Source organism: Amblyomma americanum, chromosome 2 (genome assembly GCF_052857255.1).
Source record: "Amblyomma americanum isolate KBUSLIRL-KWMA chromosome 2, ASM5285725v1, whole genome shotgun sequence".
In the NCBI taxonomy this organism is placed as follows: Eukaryota; Metazoa; Arthropoda; class Arachnida; order Ixodida; family Ixodidae; genus Amblyomma; species Amblyomma americanum.
The window spans coordinates 232,127,642-232,153,448 of NC_135498.1; the positions used below are offsets into that span (position 1 = coordinate 232,127,642).

Consider the following 25,807-nt stretch of genomic DNA (forward strand, 5'->3'; position numbering starts at 1 on the left):
CAAACAATCTTAGACACCAATGATCCTCTTCCTATATCTTTGTTTAAACTCAGATGATGAAATACAGAGTTGCCACTAACCATAATTTTAACCTGCCTCCATCTCCAATGTGCACGAGAAAAGGCTCATAGAATTTAACGGAGCCCTGATCTGGAATTATCTTCCAGTGCACATCAAGCAAGCCTATAACATGAGGTCAGCGCTATAGAAATACTTCTTTGAAAACTAATGTGATGTTTAAATGAAATTGACTGAATATTATTGCATGTCCTATGCTGTGTGCGTCTCGAATTATTTTTTGTATTTGTTAATTGCTTTCCTCCTCTGCCGTGTTAGAATTGGTATAGTATGTCACCGCTCGTCCCTTTATCACATGACCCTTTACTAGCCAATGGCTATTGGTCCAACACCGACGATTGAATTAATCAATGAACCTAATACTAGCTGCGCAATTTGAACAAGATACTTTCGGTCAAGTATTTACTGCCTCTGCTGCGGAGCAGAGCAGAGAAGGACACAGACGCAGAAAATAACACGACGACACGAGCGCCGACTTTCATCAAGGTTTATTGGAAAGCAAGGTTCATTGGAAGAGGGCAGGTGGCGCGGAAGATAATAGAATAGAAGAACCATTATTATTGTCATAGCGCTTTGATTGCACTAAAGAAAGCTCGTAGTTTTAAACGCTTCGCAATCTTTTTGTTTTCATTCACATACATCCTTTGTGGTTGTGACAAGAAACATTTTTTGTTTTTTAGGCTGCAAATATACATACATGTGACGTTTTCCAATTAACCTTGCTGAAAGTCAGCGCTCGTGTCATCATCTTCTTTTCTGTGTTGGTGTCTTTTCCTGCGCTTTTCTGTAATTGATGAATAACCAAAACGTCCGGTCTTCCGTTTTAGCGAATTTCCTGCCTGAATATTTTGCGCAGAGAATATACGTAATGATGTTCTCAAGTAGTAGAACATAAATGGCGCCGGCTATTATAGGCGCTAAACTCAGCTTCCCACTTGTCATTTGCTCATTACGAATATTTAAAGAACACGAACAGTTTCATTATCGGCAGATCCTTGCAGAAAATACTCGTCTAACTTGTCATTTATTGGCCACTTTTTTATTGGGGTGCTCTTTTTTGGCCTGCATGTGGAGTCAATGATTATCCCTTCCTTTTTTTGGCTATAAATGGCATGTTCCTTTTCTGAATAGAACAGTTGCAAGTGGCGCTACGTCCTCTTTTCTTTGTCTTTGTTGTGTCGCCTTTGTGTGCTCAAAAAATAACTCTCAGAATAGACCAAGTACCCCCACAACGCATATTGCTGCCTCTTCAGGTTGTCCAGTATGTGCACCGTCGTGGAGGAGCCATTTTGGTTCGAATCCTGCAGCGAAACGTCTTCTGAAATCCCGGGAAGTTTGCTAGCGCGCTGTTAACGCGTATCCTGGCGGGAATCGCGTGCTTGAACCGTATCTGTACTCCGTCAGTTCCGGGTCTCTCGCACTGGCCCATCGCGTACGCGTAGTAAAATAGCCTGTTCTCCCTGAGGCGCTCGTCGTTGCGCCCAATGCCGTCGGGAAAGCGCTCTGCTGTGCGCCTCTTGTACACTTCGAAGAGAGGCTCTATGGCAGCGCTCTCTGCTGTGAACCTGGTGTGGAACCCGAGGAAGCTAGAGCGTGGAGACACGTTCCTCACTTCGCTCTCCAGCTGCTCCCTGAAGCACGCTGACCTGTTCTCGAACTTTCGCCAGTCTCCCGGGCTCCACCAGCTGCGATAGCCGCCGTCCTCTGTAGGCGCGTCGGAACCGCGGACGTCAATGGCCATCATTATGCCTTGCAACATCTTTGCTCCTAAGATAGGCACAAAGATAGGATGCAGTGTCTCTGAAAAGAGCACCGGCATTGTCACGAGAGCGTGTGGCACGTACAGGGAGTTTGTATCCGGGTTGTACTCTACCGAGGTAGAAAAGACCGAAGCTCTGTGCAGGAAATCGTAGTTGTCCGTGTCGTTGAAGTCTCTCCGCACAGCGTCTTTGATAAGAGAGGCGAAATCTTCGAGACTCCTCGTTTCCGGCGTAGAAGCAGCGTACCACGTCGGGTAAGCTGTCTTCGCTCCCAGGTATGCAAGCTTCATGGATCGTAACTTGCGAAGCGCAATGTCTACCGTCCAGCTGGTGAACCAGAAACGCACGAAACGCTGGAGAGAGCGGCGAACATCATCAAACAGCGCTTCTACCTCCCTCTGGAAAGGTATTCTCCAGACCGCCAGGTTTCCGCCAAGGGCCTCAATTGCCAAAATGCGCATGCCATGCTTGTAAAAGTTCTCTACCATATGAAGACAGCCCTGTACTCGCAGAGGCACTGCGTTGAGGTGCGTGTCGTAGCTCAAAGGGATAAGCGAAGTAATGTTTAGGAAAGAAGAATACTCGACCAGGGTCCGAAAATAGAAGTAATCTGCGATGTCGGCCGGAGTACACACGTGTTTCAGCATTTCTACCACGTGGCTAACGTAATCTTCGTCTAGAATGCGTACATTCAATCGCCCGCCGAACGACTTGGGAAAAAGATGCGACAACCAGCGCACAGTAGCATTGCCCAAAGCTGTGATACGATTACCACTGAGCGTTCGGTCCTTCCTCTTGGAAGCAGCGGCAGAAACGATATTCAAAAGACGCTTCTCTATGTGGACAATCTTGCTGGCCACCACTGACGCGTTCTCCACGTCAACCAGTGCGCCCTCAATCAGGCGTTTGTAGTCACCCTCAGTCAGGTCTGGATACCGGAGCAAGAACCTCTTGAGGAGCAGTTCGGGAGTATCGACGTACGGAACGTAGCTCTTACCGCCCGTCGTTGTGTGCGGGCCAGCTGGGGCGAGATAGACACTCGCGAGAGGATGCACTCTCAGGTGTTCCAGGTATTCACTCTGCAGGTGCGGCACCATCTCCTGAAGACCTATGCGAAACACCACTGCGGGGGCGCTGGTGACAGGCTCAGATGAGGGAGGATTTCGGTACAGCTTCGCGAGCAGCTTTTCCCTCACTGCCCGCGAGCCATTGGACGTAAGGCATGACTGGTACAGGAACGCAGTGTTGCGAACCCAACGCAGGGGACTGTGCCGCTCGACGCGTATGTTCAGATCGAGACAGCTCATGAGCTTTTCGATACTCTCCGCCTCGAAAGTGGGTTTAACGTTCGGAGCGAACCATTGTGGCCCACAAACGTGGCCGTAGAAGTCGTCGCAAGGGTTTATGGTCCGGTCAAGTTTGGTGTCTATGTGATGCAGGTACCAAAGGCACTCAGGTTGCGAACAAGTCGAGTCGCTGTCACTGAAGCGCAGCCGTCGAGGGTCTCTGGCTGGTTGAGGCGGGTGATGTCTGGCTATTCGTTTCGTTGGGCTCTTTTGCGGTCGCCGTATACGTAAACGCGAGCGCGGCGCTGAAAGCTCTTTTGCTGCGCTCTTTGTAGTGCCTTCGGTGTTTTTGGGTTTGCTTGTGTCCTCGTTCTCAGTGCCGCCCTCCTGGGGACCGTCTTCGACGGGGCCAACGGGCTCATCCTCGAAGTCGAAGGGCCCGTCCGCGAGGTCCTGGTGCGCATCCGAAATTGTGACTGCTCCTTGACGCCATAGATCCCACCTGCAGGATAACGAGATTGAATACCTGAGCCACAGACTATAAGCCTCGGGCAGTCCTGGAGCAAAATTTGCGCAGATTTATTGATCCTGCTAGCACTTCAGCAAACCATGTTTGATGTCCCAAATTTGGAGGAGACTATAATTCTAGGCGGCATCTCAAAAAACCTAAAGACACAATCTTTCGATTCTGCACCATCAGCACTTTTCCTATTAACTAGGGTGATACTGTTCCCATCTGTTTTCATATACTCAGTAATTTTAACCTAGAAAGCTTTAATGCATTTCTTTCTGCAAAAAAATGTTTCCTGTAAGTACTGCAATTCTACGAAATTATTCTAAGGCAATACAGTGTCGAACTCACAACTGTCACGTGAAAACCATAAGCGTTGGCTTCAAAATATTTGCAGCTCATGGAGTTATTAAACACGTGTATGCACTTCAGCGCCGTGTGTGCCGTTCCTTTTCTGAAATCCTTTAAAATGCATCGCAGTTAAAATAAGGATATATCAGCTCGATAAGAATAAGCACCGCATTTAAGACTCATTTTAATGAAATATAATACATTTGCAGTTTTTCCAGTTTGTACTCCAGGGTTGACAAGAGGAAATTAAAAGAAAACTTAATTTACACATTAACGCAACTGACCGACGGGCATTGCCTCAGGATGTAAAAAAGAGGAGCAACCAAAAAAGGTAGCAATAAGGCCTACATAGAGCGAATATTTCAGATTTTTTAACCGATATTTGTGCCCAGCCAGGCCATTTTTTTTATATTTTATTGATCGAACAATAATTTGTACTTCTAAGGGACTGGACTGCAGGCGAAAAGTACTGGCATGCGGCCTGATAGTGTCAGCGGCACAGTACAGGATGTCGTAGTATTTCAAAATATTTCATAATGCAAAGTACGAATAGCTCCGACCAAGAAACCATCGTAAGTTACTGGTCACAAGATGCGAGAAGGGCATGAAACAGTTGACAGCAAGAGCCGCTACCGGTCTTTGATTGTAGCGATTACATTAGAATAAACTAATTCTAAATATTTCAGCTTTCGTGATGACTCCATCATGGTTGAGATATGCACATCTTGCAAACGGAAAGCTAAATGTGACATACCTTGTTTTATGGGGCTTAGGCTTGAGGACTTAGGCTTTGAGGGACGCTGTAGTGAATCGCACCGAAAATTTCGACCACCTGCGGTTATTTAACGTGCACTGACATCGCACAGCACACAGGCCGCTAGAAATTTGCCGCCATCGAAAATCGAGCGCCGCGGCCGGGCTTGAACCTGTGTAATTCGGGTTAGTAACCGGGCGCCATAACAAATGTGGCCACCGCGGTGGCGAATATAAGATAGTGTCACTGTAATAAGCGGATTCACTCAGGCGTAGGTTTGCTTCCTTCTAACTGCAAGCGCGTGTGACAATGACACGCAATTTGATGCGTTGATCTCAAACGGTAACAGGATAGGTGGCAGTTGAGAGTGTTTAGGCCGATTGCGTATCCTTTGGACGTTAGAGCCACGAATTGGTGAGTCGCCTCGTTGTCTCAGTTCTTAAACCTCAGCTTTACTGCTCCACATTTTGAGTATTAAAGGGGAATAGACACATGGTTTTTGGGCGTCCTTCATTTTTCTTGAAAACAGCCGACAGGTGTAAAAATCATGAAATTTAGCCCAAAGCACCAATTCGCAGCATGAATTACGGACCATCGGTATTGCACACGCACTTTACGCATCGGTCTGCGCGAGCGCGGGAGTGCTTCATGACGTCATGGAGGAGGGGGTAAGTCGTTCACAACGACTTAGGCTGAGAAAACTATGACGTGAAAAGTTCGTCAGGCCACCCTTCTGGTAACTGACTTGTAGCTCCAACGAATTGTGCGATGTCTTAGAATCGCCATCTTTCTCCCATCTTGACACGTAGACCATGAATTTGGGCCTCACGCTCCTGCACAGTGAGCAGCACAAATAATAATTTAGAGTGGTAGGTGTACTCACCGAAAACGTCGCGCACTATTTCCTGCCTGTATTGACCTTAGTTCCACTTTGAGAAGCAGACGTGGCAACGCAATGAATTTGACAGATCGGCCTTTGCACATATGGACGAAAATAGGCGTCCAACGAAAAATGTGAAGATTATGAACTTTTATGGCGCAGGGGCATCTGCGGCCAAAGAGCGCCCTATCAAGGAATCAGCACTGTGATCTTCTTGATGAACTATCCTCTCCACCCGATAAAGTACCAATAGCGTCATCTTCTCGGTACGTGACCATATAGTTTTGGGACATAAAATAGCAACCACAGGTCTTCATCTTCAGTGGGCGGGGTGGGCCGAAAGTGAGTTTCCTAATTCTCCGTTCCTCTGCCTAGTGTAGGTGTTTGCTATCGGACTGACCGGAAGTCAATAACGGAGCAATCATCGAAGACAGAGGACAGACAGATCATCCTGTTCCACCATGCGCGGCTGTGGACTGCCGGCCAGCAGCTGCATCGAACTTATCACGGAATCAGCACTCTGATCTTCCTGATGAACTATCATCTCCACCCGATAGAGTACAAGCAGCGCCACCTTCTCGTCACGTGAGCATTTGTTTTGGGCTATAAAAGAGCAACCCCAGGCCTTCGTCTTCAGTGCGCGCGGCCGACCGCTGCGACAAAGTTTACTAATGCACCTTTCTTCTGCCTTGTGCTGGTAGATGTTTGCTATCGGACTTACCGGACTAACGGAGCAAGTCATCGAAGGCGGAGGACCAACAGTTCATCCTATTCCGCCATGCGCGGCTGTGGACCCCCGACCAGCAACTACATCGAACTAATCACGAAGTCAGCACTGTGATCTTCCTGATGAACTGTCCTCTCCACTCGATAAAGTACTAACAGCGCCATCTTCTCGGTACGTGAACACATAGTTTTGGGACCTAAAGTAGCAACCCCAGGCCTTCATCTTCAGTGGGCGGGGCGAACCGAAAGTGACAATGTTTCCTAATGCGCTGAACTTCTGCCTAGTGCAGGTGTTTGCTATCGGACTGACCGGAATTCTTTAACGGAGCAAGTCATCAAAGGCAGAGGACAGACAGATCATCCTAATCTACCATGCGCGGCTGTGCACGGCGGGCCAGCAGCTGCATCGAACATATCACGGAATCAGCACTGTGATCTTCCTAATGAACTCTCCTCTTCACTCGATAAAGTACCAACAGCCATCTTCTCGGAACGTGACCACATTGTTTTGGGACGGCCTTCATCTTGCGTGGGCGGGGCGGACCGAAAGTGACAATGTTTCCTAATGAGCTGTTCTTCTGCCTAGTGTAGGTGTTTGCTATCGGACTGACCTGAAGTCATTAACGGAGCAAGTCATCGAAGGCAGAGGACAGACAGATCATCCTGGTCTAATATGCGCGGCTTGGACTGCCGGCCAGCAGCTGCATCGAACTTATCACGGAATCAGCACTGTTACCTTCCTGATGAACTATCCTCTCCACCCGACAGAGTACAAACAGCGCCATCTTCTCGGCACGTGACGATATTGTTTTGGGCTATAAAAGAGCAACCCCAGGCCTTCAACTTGAGTGGGCGGGGCGAACCGAAAGCGACAATGTTTCCTAATGCGCTGTTCTTCTGCCTAGTGTAGGTGTTTGCTATCCGACTGACCAGAAGTCATTAACGGAGCAAGTCATCGAAGGCAGAGGACAGACAGATCATCCTATTCTACCATGCGCGGCTGTGGACTGCCGGCCAGCAGCTGCATCGAACTTATCACTTAATCAGCACTGTGACCTTCCTGATTTACTCTCCTCTCCACTCGATAAAGTATCAACAGCCATCTTTTCGGCACCTGACCACATAATTCTGGGACATAAAATAGCAACCACAGGCCTTCATCTTCAGTGGACGGGGCGGACAGAAAGTGACAATGTTTCCTAGTGCGCTGTTCTGCCTAGTGTAGGTGTTTGCTATCGGACTGACCGGAAGTCATTAACGGAGCAAGTCATCGAAGGCAGAGGACAGACAGATCATCCTGTTCTGCCATGCACGGCTGTGGACTGCGGGCCAGCAGCTGCATCGAACTTATCACGGAATCAGCACTCTGATCTTCCTGATGAACTTTCCTCTCCACTCGATAAAGTACCAACAGCCATCTTCTCGACACGTGACCACATAGTTTTGGGACATAAAATAGCAACCCCAGGCCTTTATCTTCAGTGGGCGGGCGGACCGAAAGTGACAATGTTTCCTAATGCGCTGTTCTTCTGCCTAGTGTAGGTGCTTGCTATCGGACTGACCGGAAGTAATTAACGGAGGAAGTCATCGAAGGCAGAGGACAGACAGATCATCCTGTTCTACCATGCGCGGCTGTGGACTGTCGGCCAGCAGCTGCATCGAGCTTATCACGGAATCAGCACTGTGACCTTCCTGATGAACTATCCTCTCCATACGACAGAGTACAGACAGCGCAACCTGCTCGTCACGTGACCACAATGTTTTGGGCCAGAAAAGAGCAACCCCAGGCTTTTATGTCCAGTGGACGGGGCTAACTGAAGGCGACATTGTTTTGTAATGCGCCGTTCTTCTGCCTTGTGCCGGTTAGAAGCTACTACAGCTCTGTTAAGAGCGACTATTGCTGTTTCTTGGTCTTGCCGTGCCCACAGCAGTGCGCTTAAATGGCGTATGATGCGTACTGTGTTTGTTTATCCCGCATGGTAGGAGATGAACTGAATCCTGGATCCAACATGGAGGGCTCAAGCACTGCTGAATTACTCGAAAAGTTACTTGCGAGTCAAAATAGGTTAATAGAGAACGTTACAGCTGTCCCATTGCAGCAAAGAAAAAAACCTAGAAACATGCCTGGCTGACTGGGAAACTCGGTTTTCCGAAAAGAGAAACAAGCAGCGCGTGTGGGTGAAATTCAACGCACGGTTAAATAATTAGAAGCAAAAATCTCAGAAATTAAAGACAAATCGTGGCGTTCTGATCTGCTAGTATTTGGAGTGTTAGAGGAAGCGGAAGAAACAGAGGCAGTGAGGCAGAGAAACACTTTTTTAGGACAGCGCATGCGATGAAAGGGCACATAAAACAAACAAGGCTGAATGTTGCGCCAGTTGGTATGACATGTCGAAGAATAACCTTGACCAGCTGAAAAAAGACGAGCGAGAAGAGGAGAACTACACAGGACAAGGCTGGACTAACAACTGATATCTTTATTGCGCACATTCGTTAGAGTAACCCTCACGTATGCGCCAAGCCAAAACAGACAACCAACGTTTAATTGCTCAAGAATTCAATCGCTTTCGTTGTCAGCCCAATCAACGGGGAACTGACACGAGAATCACTATATTTAACTGTTAAATAGGGCTCAAGAACTTCACGTGCCTTTTTTTCGTGGCCTAAAATCGTCACATGATTGAAACGAGGGTAACACTATTCGGGGCATCTACTACAATGCAAGGCAAGATTGCCATCTTCACCACTACCAATTTTAGTTCTGTGCTTGCGGAGGCTTTCATTATTACAATCACCGGACTGTCGTATATAGCACTTTTCACACGTCAGCGGGATATTATATATGACTTCTGTTTTGCACCTCGTAAACATTGTTTGATGCTTGGTGTTGCAGCGTTTCTTTTTATCGTCGGGCATTATTCGTTCGCAGAGACCTGAAAGCTTAACAGGGGCAGATAAAACCACGTTAACGCTTTGGCGCTCGGCGACTTTTTCTACATTGTGCGCCACTGTGTGAAGACGCGGCACCACTTGAACTCTCTTCCTTTCTTCTGCAGTAGCCATCTTTTCTTTCTTGGCCCTGCCATTCAACTCTTTAAACACAGACTCGGCCACTCCTCTCACCATTTCTGTTCGGAAGCCCGCACCAGAAAGGCTATTGGCCTTCGTCCGGACACTACCTGAGACAGTGTGGCAGCAACTTCTTTTTACAGCGTTTGAAAAACAAGCCTTAGCAATACTTCACTTGACTAATTTAGAGTGCTCATAGTCGTACGGCAAGCGTCCTTTTTGAGTTCTACGTGAGTACATCCAGCACACATGGCTTTATCCTGAGAAGTTTAGTAGCAAGGCGGAAAAACGAAGAGAAGAAACTCCAACTAACAAATGGAAAACTTCATATGAACCGTAGCCTTTTAATATGAGATGATACAGATGAATGTAGGGAAAACATTGGTACATACTACAATGGTAAGCAAGATTGACTTTCTAAATGCAGTAATAATGAAGTGCGTATCTTAAATTTTAATACCCGCAGTGTTGTTAACAAAGTTGTCCAGTTGGAGGCTATATTCCTTGGTTGCAGCCCACATTGTGGTTTTAACGGAAACTTTGCTCAACAGCAGCATAAGTGATGATGTTTTGTACCTTCTTACAACGTTGTCCGTCGTGATATATCAACGAGGGGTGGCAGGGTTACCGTGCTGGCTAAGAAAAGCTTGACAGTTACCCTGCTGCATCAGGCTGATGGCATACAGATAATATTAGCCTAAATATTCCTTGGGGAGAATCCTTTTTGCTTTTTGCAGTCTACCGAGCATCTTCCTCACCGGCCCGGTTCCTGCGTTAATTGAGAGATTATGTAAATTCATTCATAAATAACAACGTTTTTCTAGTCGGAGACTTCTTCCTGCCCGGTGTCAATGGGGAAAGATGTTCTTGTCGCGCACTTAGCTCACACGTTAACTATATGCGGGACATAATGCGGTGCCATAATTTGTAACAAGTTGTAAATTTACCAACGAGAGTACATAGTTCTTCACCAGCAATGCTTGGTCTTTTTTTATTGAGAAAAGGAATCGATAAATTTACAGTGTAAATAGAAAATGAAGTATCCGATCATAAATTAGTGTACTTCACGTGTCATCTACAAAACCATCACTCCTATTAGAAGAAAAACTGTTGAAGTGAAGGACTTCTCGCATGCCAGGGATGAAAGTGTTTTAGATTATCTGGACCAGCAACTTCAACGGAAATACCCCAGTGGAACTTTGGAGCAGATTCAAAACTATTTTCACTTACTGCATTCAAAACAAAGAAAATAGGAAATTAAAACCCTTGGGCTACTCGTGAGGTCCTCCACTTCAAAAGAAAAATAAAGCGCTTAAGATGACGAAATGGCGCGAAAATCACACTACATCATATGAAAGCTACGTTGAGCGAGTCTGTTGGACACGCAAAACATTATTTTACACACACCCATACCGCAATTTAATCGCACGTCACCAGAAAAGTTTTGGAAGTTTCTGAGCAAAAAAGAATGCAGTGAAAAAGATAATCAATGGTGGTATTCTTGTTATTGAAGCGCAAAGTATTGCAGAACATTTCAATTCATTTTTTCACAGTGTATTTGGAACTGGAGAAGAGCACCCCCTACCGTTCTCACCTTCATAATATGTACCTTGTGATTTTGTATCCTGTCAGAGCGTGCTTTCTATGGTACTTAACCTTAAAACAAAATGTGCTCCTGGATCAGATAATATATCAAATACTTTTCTACATCGATACCTAGAAGCACTATCGCATTTCCTTGTACTAATCTTTCGTGCGTCTCTGTCTTCAGCGACCGAGCCCCCGACTGACGAACGGCACGCGTAGTGCCAGTGGCTAAAAAAGGGGCCTCTCTATTGGTTACAAACTACCGCCCAATATCGCTAACCTCAACCTGTTACAAGATGCTTGAGCACATCATAGCTATTAACTTTTCTAAACGATAGCAAAAAACTTTCACCTGTGCACCACGGGTTTCGCAGAGGTTTATTTATGGTCACACAGTTGGCAACTATAATCCATTCCTTTGCTCAAACTACAGACAAATCTAGGCAAATTGACGTTATTTTATTAGACTTCAGGAAAGCCTTTGATCTTGTCTCTCACTCTGAGCTTATTGAAAAAATTTAGAATGATAAATCTTCCCTCCTTCATCATAAACTGGATCGCTGCTTAACTTATTGATCGTAGACAGTTCTTTAATATTGTTACTTATTGCTCCCGTAAGCTTCCAGTAACTTCCGGTGTACCTTAGAGCAGGGCCTTAGGACCCTTGCTATTTTTGATTTGCATTAATCATATTGTGGTTGTAATTACAGAACTCGCAAAACTTAGATTGTTCGCAGATGACTGTGTGATCTTCAGGGAATTATAAAACCAGGATTATGAGGTGCACCTAAGCAATAATCTTCAAACTATTCTTTCCTGGTGCAACCTTTCAGACATGCAACCGAACGTAAATAAAACTGTGCTTGTAAATAACAAAGTACCTAAATAACCTCTTTTCCCTACACCTTTGGCAGAGAACCGCGAACCGAAGTGAACGAGTATAAATGCCTTGGTGTCACGATAACAAATAGTGTCAACTGGAATACTCAAATAATGTATGCGACGATGCCTTCAAGAAACTTTTCTTGAAGGCGCCGAAACTGAAGATTTAGCTTATACATCAAAATTAGGCCAAAGCTCGAATATGCATGCACTGTACGGGACCCCTACACTAAAGCTAGCATCGACGCCCTTGAAAAAATAAAGCGTAGGGCAGTTATGTTTATTTTTTTGAAGTACCGTGCGACTTACTCCCCAATTGTAAACGAGGCATCTTGGAAACCAGACACTTTGAATTAGAAGAAAAATACAGCGCCTAAATTTTATCTTACTTCTTAAAAATAACCTTCTCGCTCTAACTCCCCGCCCGTGTACAACAATACTTACTGCACACAGAACAAGTATAGTCGACACCATGACTCTCTCACTCCATATAGAACCAGAACAAACTTTTTAAATATTCTTTTTCTCGAGAACAATAAGCGACCACTCTTTCAAGAACTGCGAATATTACCGGTATCAGTTGCATACAAACTAACGATAGCTCAAATAATAAACACAGTATTAAGAACTAATGATCCAATTCCTCTTAGACTGCTTAGATCGCCGCTGAGACAAACAAGAGCCGCCGCTAATAATAGATTTAACCTACCGCCTTGTCATAACACTTACGGTCAAAGGTTATTAGAGTACAATGGTGCCCAGATATGGAATGAGATTCCCGATGACATCAAACTCAAACGTAACTTTTCGGCCTTATTGAAAAACATTTTTCTTTTCTCCCCAGAACTGTGGGACCGAATGCGTTTGTGCTTAGTTTTGTACATTCATAAACCTATTTTTTTTTTGTTTTTCAGAATATGTATGTGCTTAACATAATTGAAATGCCGCTATTGTAGCATGTCACGTCTTTTTGTGCATGTATTTTGAATGTCTGCCATTCTTTAGTGAATATTATGTATTTGGACTTTTCACTAGCCGAGCTGGCTATTGATACAATTAAGTTTTGATGTATTGGTTTCATAAAATAAACTGATGATGATGAAAAAGATGGGAAAGCCTATTACAATTCCTACTAGGCAGCATTGATGTCATTCAAGGTTTACATTTATAGCGTCACACATATTCTGCATTTTATAAGTTCTCATTTGCTATGCTTTTTTGTGTGTGGCTATTTTTGTGCGGCGTACGTTTACCATTCGTTTTTTAAGCATTTCCACATCCTTTGCTCAGGTGCGACAAGAGTTGTGTTACTGTTCTCGCTTTAGTCTTTCGCTGGATCAACTGAATTTGTCAAGTGTAACTGCAATTTGCATTTCTCAGTTGTATTTGCATAACTCTTATGCCCCTCCTGCTTGAGCCGCAAGGCCTGCAGTAATGAATAAATAAAATTAAATAAATAAACAGGGAATGCACGTGGAAGACGCCCAATGTTCAGGCTAAAATAAAAGAACCTATACTGTGCGCTGACCCTGGCATCCTGTAGAATTTGGAGGTCTTGGGAAATGTACTATCGAGGACAACAGTTCTCGGGATGCAAGTTTTTGGAATAACGTTTTTTGTAGCTCCATTTCGCTACCCAGTCGCCTGATATTGTTACCAGAGGAGGAGCATTGTCGTCTTTAATACCTTCACACTTGTACAATATCAGACGACTGGGTAGCGAGGTGAAGCAATAATAAACGTTTGTCCAAGAGCTCCCGACCTGAAAACTTATGTGCCCAACAGCACGTTCTAGGGACTACAGGATGGTAAGGTCTTGAATTACCCTAAACTTGAAGAGCGAACGGAGGGAGCTAGTCAGGCAGAAGCGCGGTTGTGGTAAGAGGGAAGTAGAGAAATTCAGGAAGAGAAGGATATCGCTGCAGAAAAGATATTCGGCTTTAAGTGTGGACTGCGACCGTCGTACTCAAGCAATGAACGATAATCTCACAGCTATTGCTACGGAGTCCGCAGTACAAGTAGGCGGTAGGATGGTTCGACAGGGTACCGGCAAGCTTCCTCAAAGGACAAAAGGTCTGATTAAGAAACTCGAAAGCAGGAAAGCCTCTTAACTCTAGACAGAATAAAATTATAACCGGCAGAGCTTGACAAACTTTCATTCATGTTCTGAGAGAACCTGTGAAAAACGCTCCACCCCATTCTTATTGTTTTACTTATGTCAATCTCGTGAACCGGATCTGCTCTGAAAACCTGCCCTAAGCAGACGTTTTGTCTTACCACTTCGAGCACCTGGCTGCCAATTGTAAACTTCTGTGCCCGTCCGAGTCTGTTGGACGTTCCTTTGGTTTTCTGTATATTAATGTTGGACCCAGTCTACCTCAATGAACATGCTTTGCACTTCATCTCCTCCGTGACTTAGCAAGGCAAAGTCATCAGTGAATGGCAGATTACTAAGCTATTCTTTTCCATAACATCTGTATCTTACCGGTACACACCTATGGCGCACAAATATTGAGGCTAGCAAAAAAGGTTAAACATAAATTGAGGACAACGGAGTGGGCAATGGGAAGGAAAATGTCATCCTTTTTTTAAAAAGTGTCAAATTTTGACAATTGCCCTTCTCTGATTAAACTTGTTATCTTATATTAGCCTGATAGGTGTAAGGTGAAGCTAGAGGAAGAGGCTAGAGTGGGTCAATGAGCCTATCGGAAGTCAGCAGAAAGAAATGGGCATGGGCAGGGCAGCTAATGCGAAGGTTAGATAAGCAATGGCTTTTAAGGGTAACGGACAGTGTTTCAAGAGGAAATTCAATGCACATGGTAAGTAGCGCTAAAGACAAGGACAGAAGAAAGAAAGACGGATAACACGAACGCTAGACATCAACTGGTTTTATTTCAGAAAGACACATTCAATATATAGGCAAACATGTACAACGAACATGTATGTATCTGTCTGGAATAAAACCAGTTGATGTTAACAGGAGAGATATGAGAGAGGCCTTTGTCAGGGACAGGAAACTGCGAGCAACTTTCGTCCCGGCTAATTAAGTAAACCTCCGCTCAAGAAGTAACTGGTCCACCATCCACTACGGATGTAACTCAAGCAGAAACTTGCGCTGCCGTATGTAATGATAAGCGAGATCTAACCACAAAAAGTTTCTAAAAGGAGAAAAGATCTCCATCTCTCATATCTTCCGAATTTCGGATCCGCGCAGCCGTTGTGACAATCTAGCATCGTTTGCATGTTTCGCGAACTACGTAGGTCGCGTTATCTCGGTCGCTGTCTCCTGCTTTTAATAGCCGGTGACAGCCACTTTGGCGTCGTGTTCCTTCATTCGGTAGTGATGTCGGTGCTGCGACTGCTACGATGGTGTTTGGCTTTGCGCTCGTGACGTTGAAAATTGCGGAGGCTGCAGCGAGACCTGCTCTGATACGACTGGAACGTATACCTAGCTGCGCTTGCTTTCTCGGGAGCCACCGCTCATTTAGGCTTCGTAGATCATCAACTATGATTCAGTCGCTGCTGTCAACGAAGCAGCAGGCCCACGTGTTCGGACCGCAGAAGAGTCAGAAAGTCGTGGGAACTAATTATGCAACTGTACTTAAGCGCGTTAACTGAATTACATTCGTGTCGCGTATATTAGTATGAACAGTGAAGGCCATTGCGTGATAATGGTGGGCTTTCACGTCTTTACATAACTACTAAACAATTTTTACGATTGTAAAGTACATGGTGCATGCATTACATTGCGCACACCCACTGCCCACAGAATGATCATTCCTTATTCTGCGAACATTACGCCTTGAATGATCGCACAAGTATTGCGTGAGTGATGCTCGAAATGAGGTGCTCAAAATGTCTGCTGCGCCATTGGAGTTAAACTTAACACCTCCAGTGCGTCGACACATTTTCTGTCTAGTACGGACTCCTGTAACATAGCCATGTAGTCTGTTTTGAGAAATATTTCTTTAAGACTGAAAGTAACGGGAAGGATGTATGTGTCAATAAAAGGAAGAAAAATATGTTCGCTGTTATTCGTACATTGGGCCAGCGCTGCGGTTTTCATTGCTCACCAGCATCGCAACCGGTTTCAGCATGGCACAAGAGCAAAGAAATGCCGCGCGCAGAGCAGGCGGACAACAATACGCCCGCCCACCTCCTCTAGCGGACCCAATTTCGGAAAAGTCCGCGCGTGAAGGAGATGCTATGTGAACATCCTCAGCGGCCGCGTGTTTCGGTCCTCTGTTGTCATGGGGATTAATAGGCCGTCGTCCGTCCGCCAGCCGGTATAAACCTAAGTGAAGGCGGTATTGGCGCTAGCGTCCGTAATTCATGGCCCCTGTGAGGAATAGGAAGTTTCGCCCCCCCCCCCCGCATATGCCCTGCTGTGGGCGTAGTCAGGCTGATGATGATGATGATTATGATGATGAACCAATGGTACAGCTTCAAGAACTCTGATTTGGAGGCAAGCACTGGCGATAGTGCGGATGTCTCCTCCGTGAAAAAGCGGCAATGGACCGGCTGCAAATGCATTGTGCGCGATCATTCCGACCAGGAAAGACTGAAAGCCTTGTACGGCAGCACCCGTCCAGAGCAATATGACGGAACCGCTCCGCAGGAATTCCCAGTCCTTCCCGCCAATGGCTCGCCAGCATGCCTCCCACAGCACCCAACCTGGATGTTTCCACAAAGAGCAAGGCGGGGGTGTTGCAGAAGAAGGCGAGTGAAGAAAGAATTTTATTTAAACCAGCACTGATTCTGCGGTGTTTATAGCATCAGAAGATAAAGTATGTAGGCTTGTATAGTGGAAAATATAACATTCAAGCAAACAGGAGCAACAAATGGCACAGATTTAGCGCTGCACATGTCTTCTAAGTTGCCTTTCTTGCTCTGTTTTTTCTCGCGGTATGCGCAACTAGATTGAGGTTCTATACTTGTTGCCTTCAAGGCAACAGTAGAAGGGCTTAAAATGCAGCCGAAAATTAAGAATCAGGAAAAGGGCCCTCCGCCATGCAAGCTAAGACCCGCAACGCTTTATCACTGCGACATAAACAACGAAGCGCGGCGCGTGATAAAAGACTGAAACACGAACATCGAGGTATTGTGCAGAATCGAGCTGGTGTGCAAGGTGTTTGTACGCTATGATAGCGTCCTTCTCTTGAGAGCGTACATCGAGAGAGGCGTGAGTGTCGCTGCTGATCTCTGCAAGGAAACTTCGAAAAAAAACCAACTTATCACGAAATCTAAAATGTATGATTTGTGCCAGACTATATATTAAGTTAGCCTCACTACTTCATCCCAGTGCGGATATATTGGTGCTATAGTAACAAATGTCGGAAGAAATAAAGCATTAATCAGGAGGCAATAAACCGCAGCAGACACAGGACAGAGGGAGATGACGACACTGCGCTGTTTTTTCACCAAGATGCAAAACCAACTAGCCCATTCAGCTGCTTTACTGACAATGACACAAGGCGGTAGTTGCAGCTAATAATTTATTGAAAAGCTTCATGGCTTTCATGGACAGGCGCGTGTTATCTTGGAATCAGGTAATATGGAAAGTAAAACACAAATAGAAAACGAAATCATTGGCGACAAAGCCGCCGCGGTGGCTGAGTGGTTACGGCGCTCGGCTGCCGGCCCAAAATACGCGGGTTCGATCCCGGCCGCGGCGGCCGAATTTCGGTGGAGGCGAAATTCTAGGGGCCCGTGTACTGTGCATTGTCAGTGCACGTTAAAGAACCCCAGGTGGTCGAAATTTCCGGAGCCCTTCACTACGGCGTCTCATAGCCCGAGTCGCTTTGGGACGTTAAACCCCCATACACCAACCATTGGCGAGAGAAAACACCAATGCGCATATGGTAGCTAGGGGGATGCTTAGCACAAATTACACAAACTATACATAAAAAATGCGTTAATTATGCTGAGCATGTTCCTAGCTTCCATGTGCTCATTGCTGTTTTTGTCTCGCCAATGGTTCTGTCTCGCCCAACAACTTACCATGTCGACTTTCTGTTTGTGCTATACTTTCCAGCGCTCGAGTCCGTCTGTTTTTCTTGTCCTGTGTTTTCTGTGCTAGTTTTTTTCCTTTCCATCTTACATGACTGCAAGATAACACGCGCCTCTGTCTATAAAAGCCATGAAGCTTTTCAATAAAACTTAGTTTCAAGCAGCGCCCTAAATCGTCTTCTCCCTCTGTCCTTTGTCTGCTGTGCTGTACAGGCCTTCTGATGTCTCACCAACTAGCCTACACATCAACCCTCCTAAGTACCGCATTAATCATTGATTCCTTTTCTTTAATTGAACAGTTACTTTTCAAAGGCTGTATTTGACCCATAATATCAGTTCCATTTTAGTTGCAGTAATTCCAATTCCAGTAGGCAACGCTAAGGCGCCCGTGTGCTGTACGATATCAGTGCACGTTAAAGATCCCCAGGTGGTCGAAATTATTCCGGAGCCCTCCACTACGGCACCTCTCTCTTCCTTTCTTCTTTCACTCCCTCCCTTATCCCTTCCCTTACGGCGCGGTTCAGTTGTCCAACGATATATGAGACAGATACTGCGCCATTTCCTTTCCCAAAAAAAAACAATTATTATTAATTACTATGCACAACACTCGTCCCCACCGATCAAATGCATTCACCGCTAGCTTCGCCCCGCCCACAAGTGCCCCACGAAGCTGCTCCGCTCTCGTGATTGTTAATTTCAATATATAGTGCTCATTTTCCTTCCAGTGCTTCTTTAGCAAATAGCTCGTGTATTCACTAAATTAGCGCATAGCTACCACTGCAAGACTCAGCATTTAACTCACGACAGCGTGCCTCCTCCCAGGGATGTGCCGATGACTCCGGCTGTAAATTAGTGGTACGGCTCTTTATGCAGCTGCGTGTGCACACATCTTCTCCGTGTTCTCTCAGCATTAAACACTAGCTACGCTTTTTCCGTTGTGACTAATGTTAAAATTTAGATTTTTTCAACCCTAGTTCTGCTTGGCGACTGTTTACGTTTAATACCATGGCCTAAGTTGTAATCAGTCGACGCGAACTCAGCCGCATTCGCCATGCTCGGCAGAACTCGTCCACGCTGGCGCATCACAGTTATATTATCGGTCTTGTGCGAAATAAGCGAGCGTCGGTTTCAGGCTCCATTGCTCACAAAACTACACTCTGTACCTGCTAGGCGGGAAGGGCTGGCATCGACTGAAATTTAAGCATCTGGTAAGTATATTATGTAGTGGCTGGCTTGGTTCAACATATTAAGGACTACAGTGCGGTCGCAACACGGAAAAGAAAGATTGACACAAACACAGCGCTTGTGTTTGTGCCAGTCTTTCTTGTCCGTTTTGCGACCACGCTGTACTCCACAATATGGTGAGTGCGGTGAGTGTCGCCGAGTGAGTATATGGAAGGCGGCTCATTCCTGTTTTCGTTTATTCGACTTGCAAATGAGGCAGAGTGTGGCTCAGCTATCTAGTTTGTTGCCTCTTTGGCGCGATGCTTTCGCTCGCAGCCGATGTGCACGGTACTAATCGGGTTGCCGTTGGCCGACCGCTAGAAAGTCTTTCACAGTAAGAGAATACCCGTCCGTTGATATTTCCAGCTTCGACGTCGGTTTTCCTTGAGTATGACAGACCGAAGCGTTCGCGACGGGTTTTGCTGACCAGTCCACTTATCGCCGACACCGACGTCTCGGCCAGCACCATTGCTGGAAGGTGGGTTTGGTAACGCCACAATATTTGCGCCTTTGCGCCTTGACGTCACTCGATCGGGTTGAAAGGTCGAATCGGCTGCTTGCACAATGTTCAATATTATATTACAGTGTGTCCCACTGAGCGCCTGCGAATGGAAGCTTTTAGAAAGCATCTCCTTACTATCTTCAAACAAATCATTACGTTCTTTAGGGATCAAAATTCAGTGTAGGTATCTCTTTAATTTGCTTGCTACGGTAGTTTACTACGGATGTAAATGACTTTATGAAAGCTAAATAATTAAATGCTCTCGTTGGGGGCCAAACATCTCTAAAAAATTTACGTAAAATCGACAGGTTAGCATCATTCGAGAATAAAAATGAAGTGCTAAATGACTAATTGAAAGCCTTTTATTTTGAACTGGAAGGCACAAGGCCCCTGGAAAGGAAAAAGAGGGTAGCATGTTATTCATTCCTCGTAGGCCGTCTCATTATACAGTTCATTCAGTTATGGCTGGAACCAATGAGAAGGGCTTTGGCCGGAATCCTACACTACCCTGATTGGCTCCCATACGCAGCAAATTAGATCTGTATGTAAGAATCCCTGTGCATTGAGGCTCGGAAATCTGTTCTAAATTGACAGAAACGATGACTCTTGACCGGAGTGAGACGCTCAATTCCTCAGCGAAAATACTGACGGGTACATGATTGTCAAGGATTCTCTTCTATGGGAAAACATGACGGTATGCTCACGGCTTCAATGGGTATAGGAATAAGGGCTCGATTGGGTCGTCGAGGTTTTTCTCGCTGGTGAAGGATGTAGTGTTTTTGTTCCGATAAGCAAATAGCTAACTCACTGCCATGTGTCGGTGTTGGGGCGCCGCCCCTTTACTCTCTGTATCTTGATATAAGCGCATTGCGGTCTGTGCTAAGACAGTCGTTTACCAGCGGGACGCGCAGTCAACGATGACCACTTCCACGGAGACCGTTAAGACGAATATTCAACCATGCGCACAAGAAGGACCACGGTGGTGCGACTCGGAAGCACCCAGGATGGCAACAATTGGGCTAGTAAAACCTTTCGACGAAGCTCCGATAGATCAGCAAACATATAAAGAAGGATTAACGCCTTGCGGCGAGTGAATACGATTCCAGACGCCAACAAAGTAGACGCCTTCCCGAGCATCGTGGACCCGAAGACGTACAAGTTGTTCAAGAGTTTGATCGCCCGCAACACGCCGGTCGGTCAGCCTTTGTTAGAACCGCAGAAATCAGTACGAGAGCGTGTTTCGCCCAAGGCATCAGTTATCTGGGAAAGAGCAAAGTTTTATCGAAAAATACAAGAAACTGATAGCGTTGCGAAGTTCGGGGCAGGGCCTCAAGCAATCTGCAGAAACATGCAACTTCCGAGCGAACTTGGAGGAAAGTCGGAGAGACAGATCTGTGTGAGGTTTGGCCCAGGCCAACATCCAAAGGAGACTTTGTTGAGGATGAGTATGTGACTTTCAAAAGGCGGTTCAAAACGCATTGTCACTAGAGGCGGCTTCCAAGAACGTAACAGAATGCCGGCCTAGCAGGGTAACCCAGGAAGACCCTCAGAAATTTTCTGCAGAGGGGGACCTGGCACGGGACGGCTCGCCGGGCACGCGATGTCTATTGCGTCATCGCAACCGTGTTTGTCGATTCCGAATAGCGACGTATTTTAGATGCCACAGAGTGGGGCATATAGAGAAAAATTGCCGCTCCCAGCCGACGTGCAGTTCGCACTCCGAAAGCGAGCGGCCAAGACACACAGCTAAAAGACACCCGGAGGAAAAGCTTCGGAGTGTTCGAGACCGAGGAGGACGTCGAGCCACTATTTAAAACAACACTCGAGAAACCGCGGCAACAGGCGATATGATTTACAGTGTGTGTGGAGGGAGTGCCGCTTAAAATGGAGCTGGACACTGGAGTAGCAGTCTTGGTAATGCTGTATCGACTTTCGTAGCGATAGCTACACTACGCCAGCTACTTTGCGAGGTCAGCATGGCTGTACGCTGAGCCGTTGCACCACTGCTCGGCCAGCTGTGCTCATGAGTGGAGTGACGTCATTGCCCGCAGCTGGTGTGCGCGCCGCGCGCCTCGCCGCTGCGCCGACGGTGGAGCAGACGCCACCCGCCTCTTCAGTTGTGCGCATGCGCGGAGTGACGTCAGAGAACGCCGCTGGTGTGCGCGTCGCGCGCCTATATTAGGGTAGCATTTCGAGCCTTCATCGTGGCGGTGCCGTGGCTGGTCACGTGGTTGATCACGTGGTGCAGAGCAGCTGTCGGTGGCGCGGCGCGCCGGCGAAACCGAGTAGGGGAAGGGGGAGAGAGTGAATCCACGCTCAGGAACGAGGATGAAGGAACGCCCAGCGAAACGGATCGGTGACAGACTGACTTTGCAATTTGACTGGACGAGTTCCACTCGGGCAGCTGTAGATATTGCGTTACTCCAGGTTTAACTAGAGCTGAACCACAATTATTTTTCGGTCCTGTTTCCCGCAGATGAAGTTACGCCCGACTTCGGTGTTGTTTCGTACATACACAGGTTATTTAAAAGAACTTGCAGACAGACTAGATTATTTTTAAACTGATATTCCATCACTCTCTTTACGTCACCGCATTGCAAGCCTCGGCCTTTATCACAGGTTTTTTTATTCTCGTCGCAATCAAGTACCGTGCATCACACCCGCAGCACGCATTGCTCACCGCACCAGTCATTCACCTTAAGTTGCACGCCGCCATCGTATATTACTACGTTTTCTGCTTCTTTCTTTTTTCGATCAGCTACAGACTGGAACGGCCTGCCCTACGACATCGTCGCCTTAGCCTCATCATCTGCTTTAAAAGATTGTATATTCGATCTTATCCAATGATACATAATCATCTCTGTTTTCCTGTACACTACTGTAATCCCACCCCTTATGTAACACCCCCTTGATTGGGGGCTTTTAAGGAATATAACTGAACTCAACCCAAGCACCACAGGTCATCGACCCCTTATTGCAACAGGAAGGTCCCATCCTGGTCCTTTGTAGGGCCGGCCTTTGCCAATGCGGCTCCAATGTTGGGCCAATTACTTGCGCTGCTTGGGAAATGAACTGATACGTCATTTTAGCGCTAACAGAACACGTACACTTAAGGAATAAGCATGGGACTGGTGCTCTAGCACCAGTCGCGTGTTTTTTTGATCTAAAAATTATGTCTGAATCACAGGGCAGTGCGTACATAAGGGGGTGGAGACAGTAAAAGTGAAACATCAGCACGAGTCTCTCCGGCTGCATCTGCATATTCTCTGCCAGGAGGGCCCTGCTCTCATGGTACAAGTCTGGATGTATCTGTATCAGCTCAATCTCAACTGGTGTAGTGTTAATTACTTGGAGAGACAAGGCCACCGCGCTTTGGGAAAAGTCTCCGACCGACATTGCAAGTTGTTCAACAATGAACTCTTCGAAATTCAAGGTGAGCGAGTTCGACTATCCATTAAGCCTGAACTTCACCCAAATTTTTGTAAATTAGAAGCATTCCGTTCCCGCTGAAAGAAGCAGTGTAAAAGAACTGGAAAACTGGATGGTCTGGGGTGATTCAAGCAAATTTCTAACAGTCGTTTTGGCCCACTAATTGAACAAGTGGTAAACAAAGTTGGCAGCGTACGTCTCTGCGGGGATTATAAGGCGTTGAGCCCGTGCTTATACATTTAAGGTGTCCCTTCCGCAGATTGAAGAAATTTTCCCACCCTTTCGGGAAGTGTTCTAAAAGATTGACCTTCGTCGAGGATACGAGAATGTGGTAATGTAGAAGGAGCCCTGCGAGTACCTCACCCTCAATACGCGCAAAGAACTGTTCGCATTGAAACGCCTATCGTTCAGGGTTGCGTCTGCACCCACGATTTTTCAAAGGATCATGGACAACATGTTAAAGGGACGAAAAGGCGCAATATGCTACTTAGACGACACTCTTGTCATGAACCGAAACAAAATGGAACACCATGAGAACCTAGATTCGCTACTAACCCGGTTGCACAAAAGGGGCGTGCGCACTAAGGCAGAGAAGTGTGAACTTTTGCAACCAGAATTGTAGTTTCTGGGTTATGTGGTCAGTGAACGAGGAATCTCAACACCCGAAAAGCTGAAGGCCCAATTAGAAACTCCCGTCTCAATCGATAAAAAGTAGCTGCGAGCCTATACGTTTATGGTAACATACTACAGAAAATTTCAGCCGGAGTTGTCCACAGTAATTTTTACATTCAAACAGCTGCTTTGCAAAAATGCGCCCTGGGTATTGAGTGAACCGTGCGATATGGCGTTTAAGAAAATAAAAAAGTCTAGTAAAAGCGCCGATGTTGGCTCCTTATGACTTGGAAGCATAGCTTCAAGTAGTGTGCGATGCTCAATCACGTGGGTTGCGTTTATTTATTTATTTATTTATTTATTTATTTATTACAGATACCAGCAGCGCCGGGACGTATTCATGCAGGGGGGAAACACAATACCTTCAGCTCGTTTTGCTGAAAGTACAGAGGATAACAAAATACAATACAAGTACAAAAATTAAATACAAAAATTGCAATACAAATACAACTACAAAAATACAAATACAAAAATACAATACAAATACAAAGATACAAAATACAGCTCATAATAAATGAGGAAAAGCATGCACTGAAGGAGAACAACCGCGATACACAAAAAAAAGAACGCTAATGAAATGAAAAGACACGCGCAAAAAAATTGTGCTCCACGTCACACATCAGATTTACCGAAAAAGTGGAAAAAGACGGTTCCAGACAGCCGACCGGGTTTGCATCGCGCACATTATCACCAAATGAACGGAACTACAGCCAGTTAGAGCGAGAGGCGCTAGCCTTATTTTTCGCAATTAAAAAGTTCATTGCTACATCTCTGGAAGACAGTTCAGCTCGGGCTTTACACAAGCCTTTACGGAAGATCGCAGCCCTTTATAGATGGTCCTCGGTTTAAAGATAGAGGTACCAAGCATTGCTGCTGTTCGTTTATAGAGGTGGGCCCTTACGCTGTCAGCCTACCGTAACGATCTGGTCTATCACTCTGGGGAATGCAACGTAGAAGCGGACTGTCTGTTGCGTGGACCACTGCCCGAGAGTTGCGATAAGGAAGACAACAAGGAAGTAAACACCTCTCATTCACTTCAGCGGGCAGGTTTTCTAATAACCTCAGATATTGCGCGAGAAAATTCACGTGACATTTTCTGCACGCGATCAAGGCTGAAAGCTGGACTAGTACTTCTATTTCTGTGTCTTCATATATAGCGCGAATCTTTTCTAATTCTGAACGCGGTTACAGGACAATGGCCTTAGTGTGTGAAAGAAGAAAAAATGAAACTTTTCGTTTTGAAAAGACTAGAGTTGTCTGTTACCCAATGATGTTTATTTTGGTGGATGCGCATTGTGGCTCCCCCGTCTTTACAGAACACAATATTGGACGAGCTGCACGAGCAGAATCCTGGCGTGGTGCGGATGATATAAGTTGCCTGAAACTATGTCCGTTGGTCAGGAATTGACGCCGACTTGAAGAACACCGTGCAAAAAAACGTGTGCGGTCGGCCAGCAGCAACGGACGCTGCCTACCCATGCTCCCCATAATTCGTGGGCTTGGCCTACGAGGCCATGGGTCCGGCTTCACTTGGAATTTGCTGGCCCGTTCCGTCAACGCAGTTTGCAGTTCTTTAGTTGTGGTAGAAGCCCATTCAGGTGTCCCGACGTGTGCCTACCCTACTGAAAAAAATGTGTATTAGTTTGAACGCGTTCAGAAACCGGGATTATGGAATAGGACCTATATCCTAACTTATTCGGGGTCAGGATGGGGGCCCACTAATTGACGTGAGCCCCAGAATCAAACGGGGCCCCCGAATTGAGCGGGTTTTACAGGGCCCCCTGGGTTGATCGAGGCGCCATTATTAATCGGGGACCCAGGATTATTTAAAACCTCGCGGATATTCGGAGCATCTGTATGGGGCTGGTCTGGGGGTTGGTACTCGTCTAAAAAATTTCCAGCTGTGTCAGTGTGCGTTTTACCCCGCAGACAAGTGTTCCCGAATTAGACGTCTTTCTAGAATGAAGTTCAGCTGGTTGGCACATGTTTAATATAAGGTTATTTGATAACACCACAATGGCATTCTGCTGGCATTATACTGTGCTGCTTAAGTCCAGTCTCAGGCAGGTAGTGCATCTACACACATA

At 46.1% G+C, this 25,807-nt stretch overlaps 1 protein-coding gene across 2 annotated transcripts in view; it reads right to left on the reverse strand.

Annotated features, from left to right (window-relative positions):
- Nucleotides 1-587: 587 nt before the first annotated feature.
- LOC144119492 (neprilysin-1-like) overlaps nucleotides 588-25,807 on the reverse strand; it is a 104,945-nt gene continuing 79,725 nt past the window's right edge. For both annotated transcript variants that reach the window (XM_077652086.1, XM_077652087.1), the window contains exon 2: nucleotides 588-3,626. In XM_077652086.1, coding sequence (XP_077508212.1) covers nucleotides 1,328-3,626 — 2,299 coding nt within the window. In that variant the 3' untranslated portion in view covers nucleotides 588-1,327. The remainder of the gene's footprint in view (nucleotides 3,627-25,807) is intronic.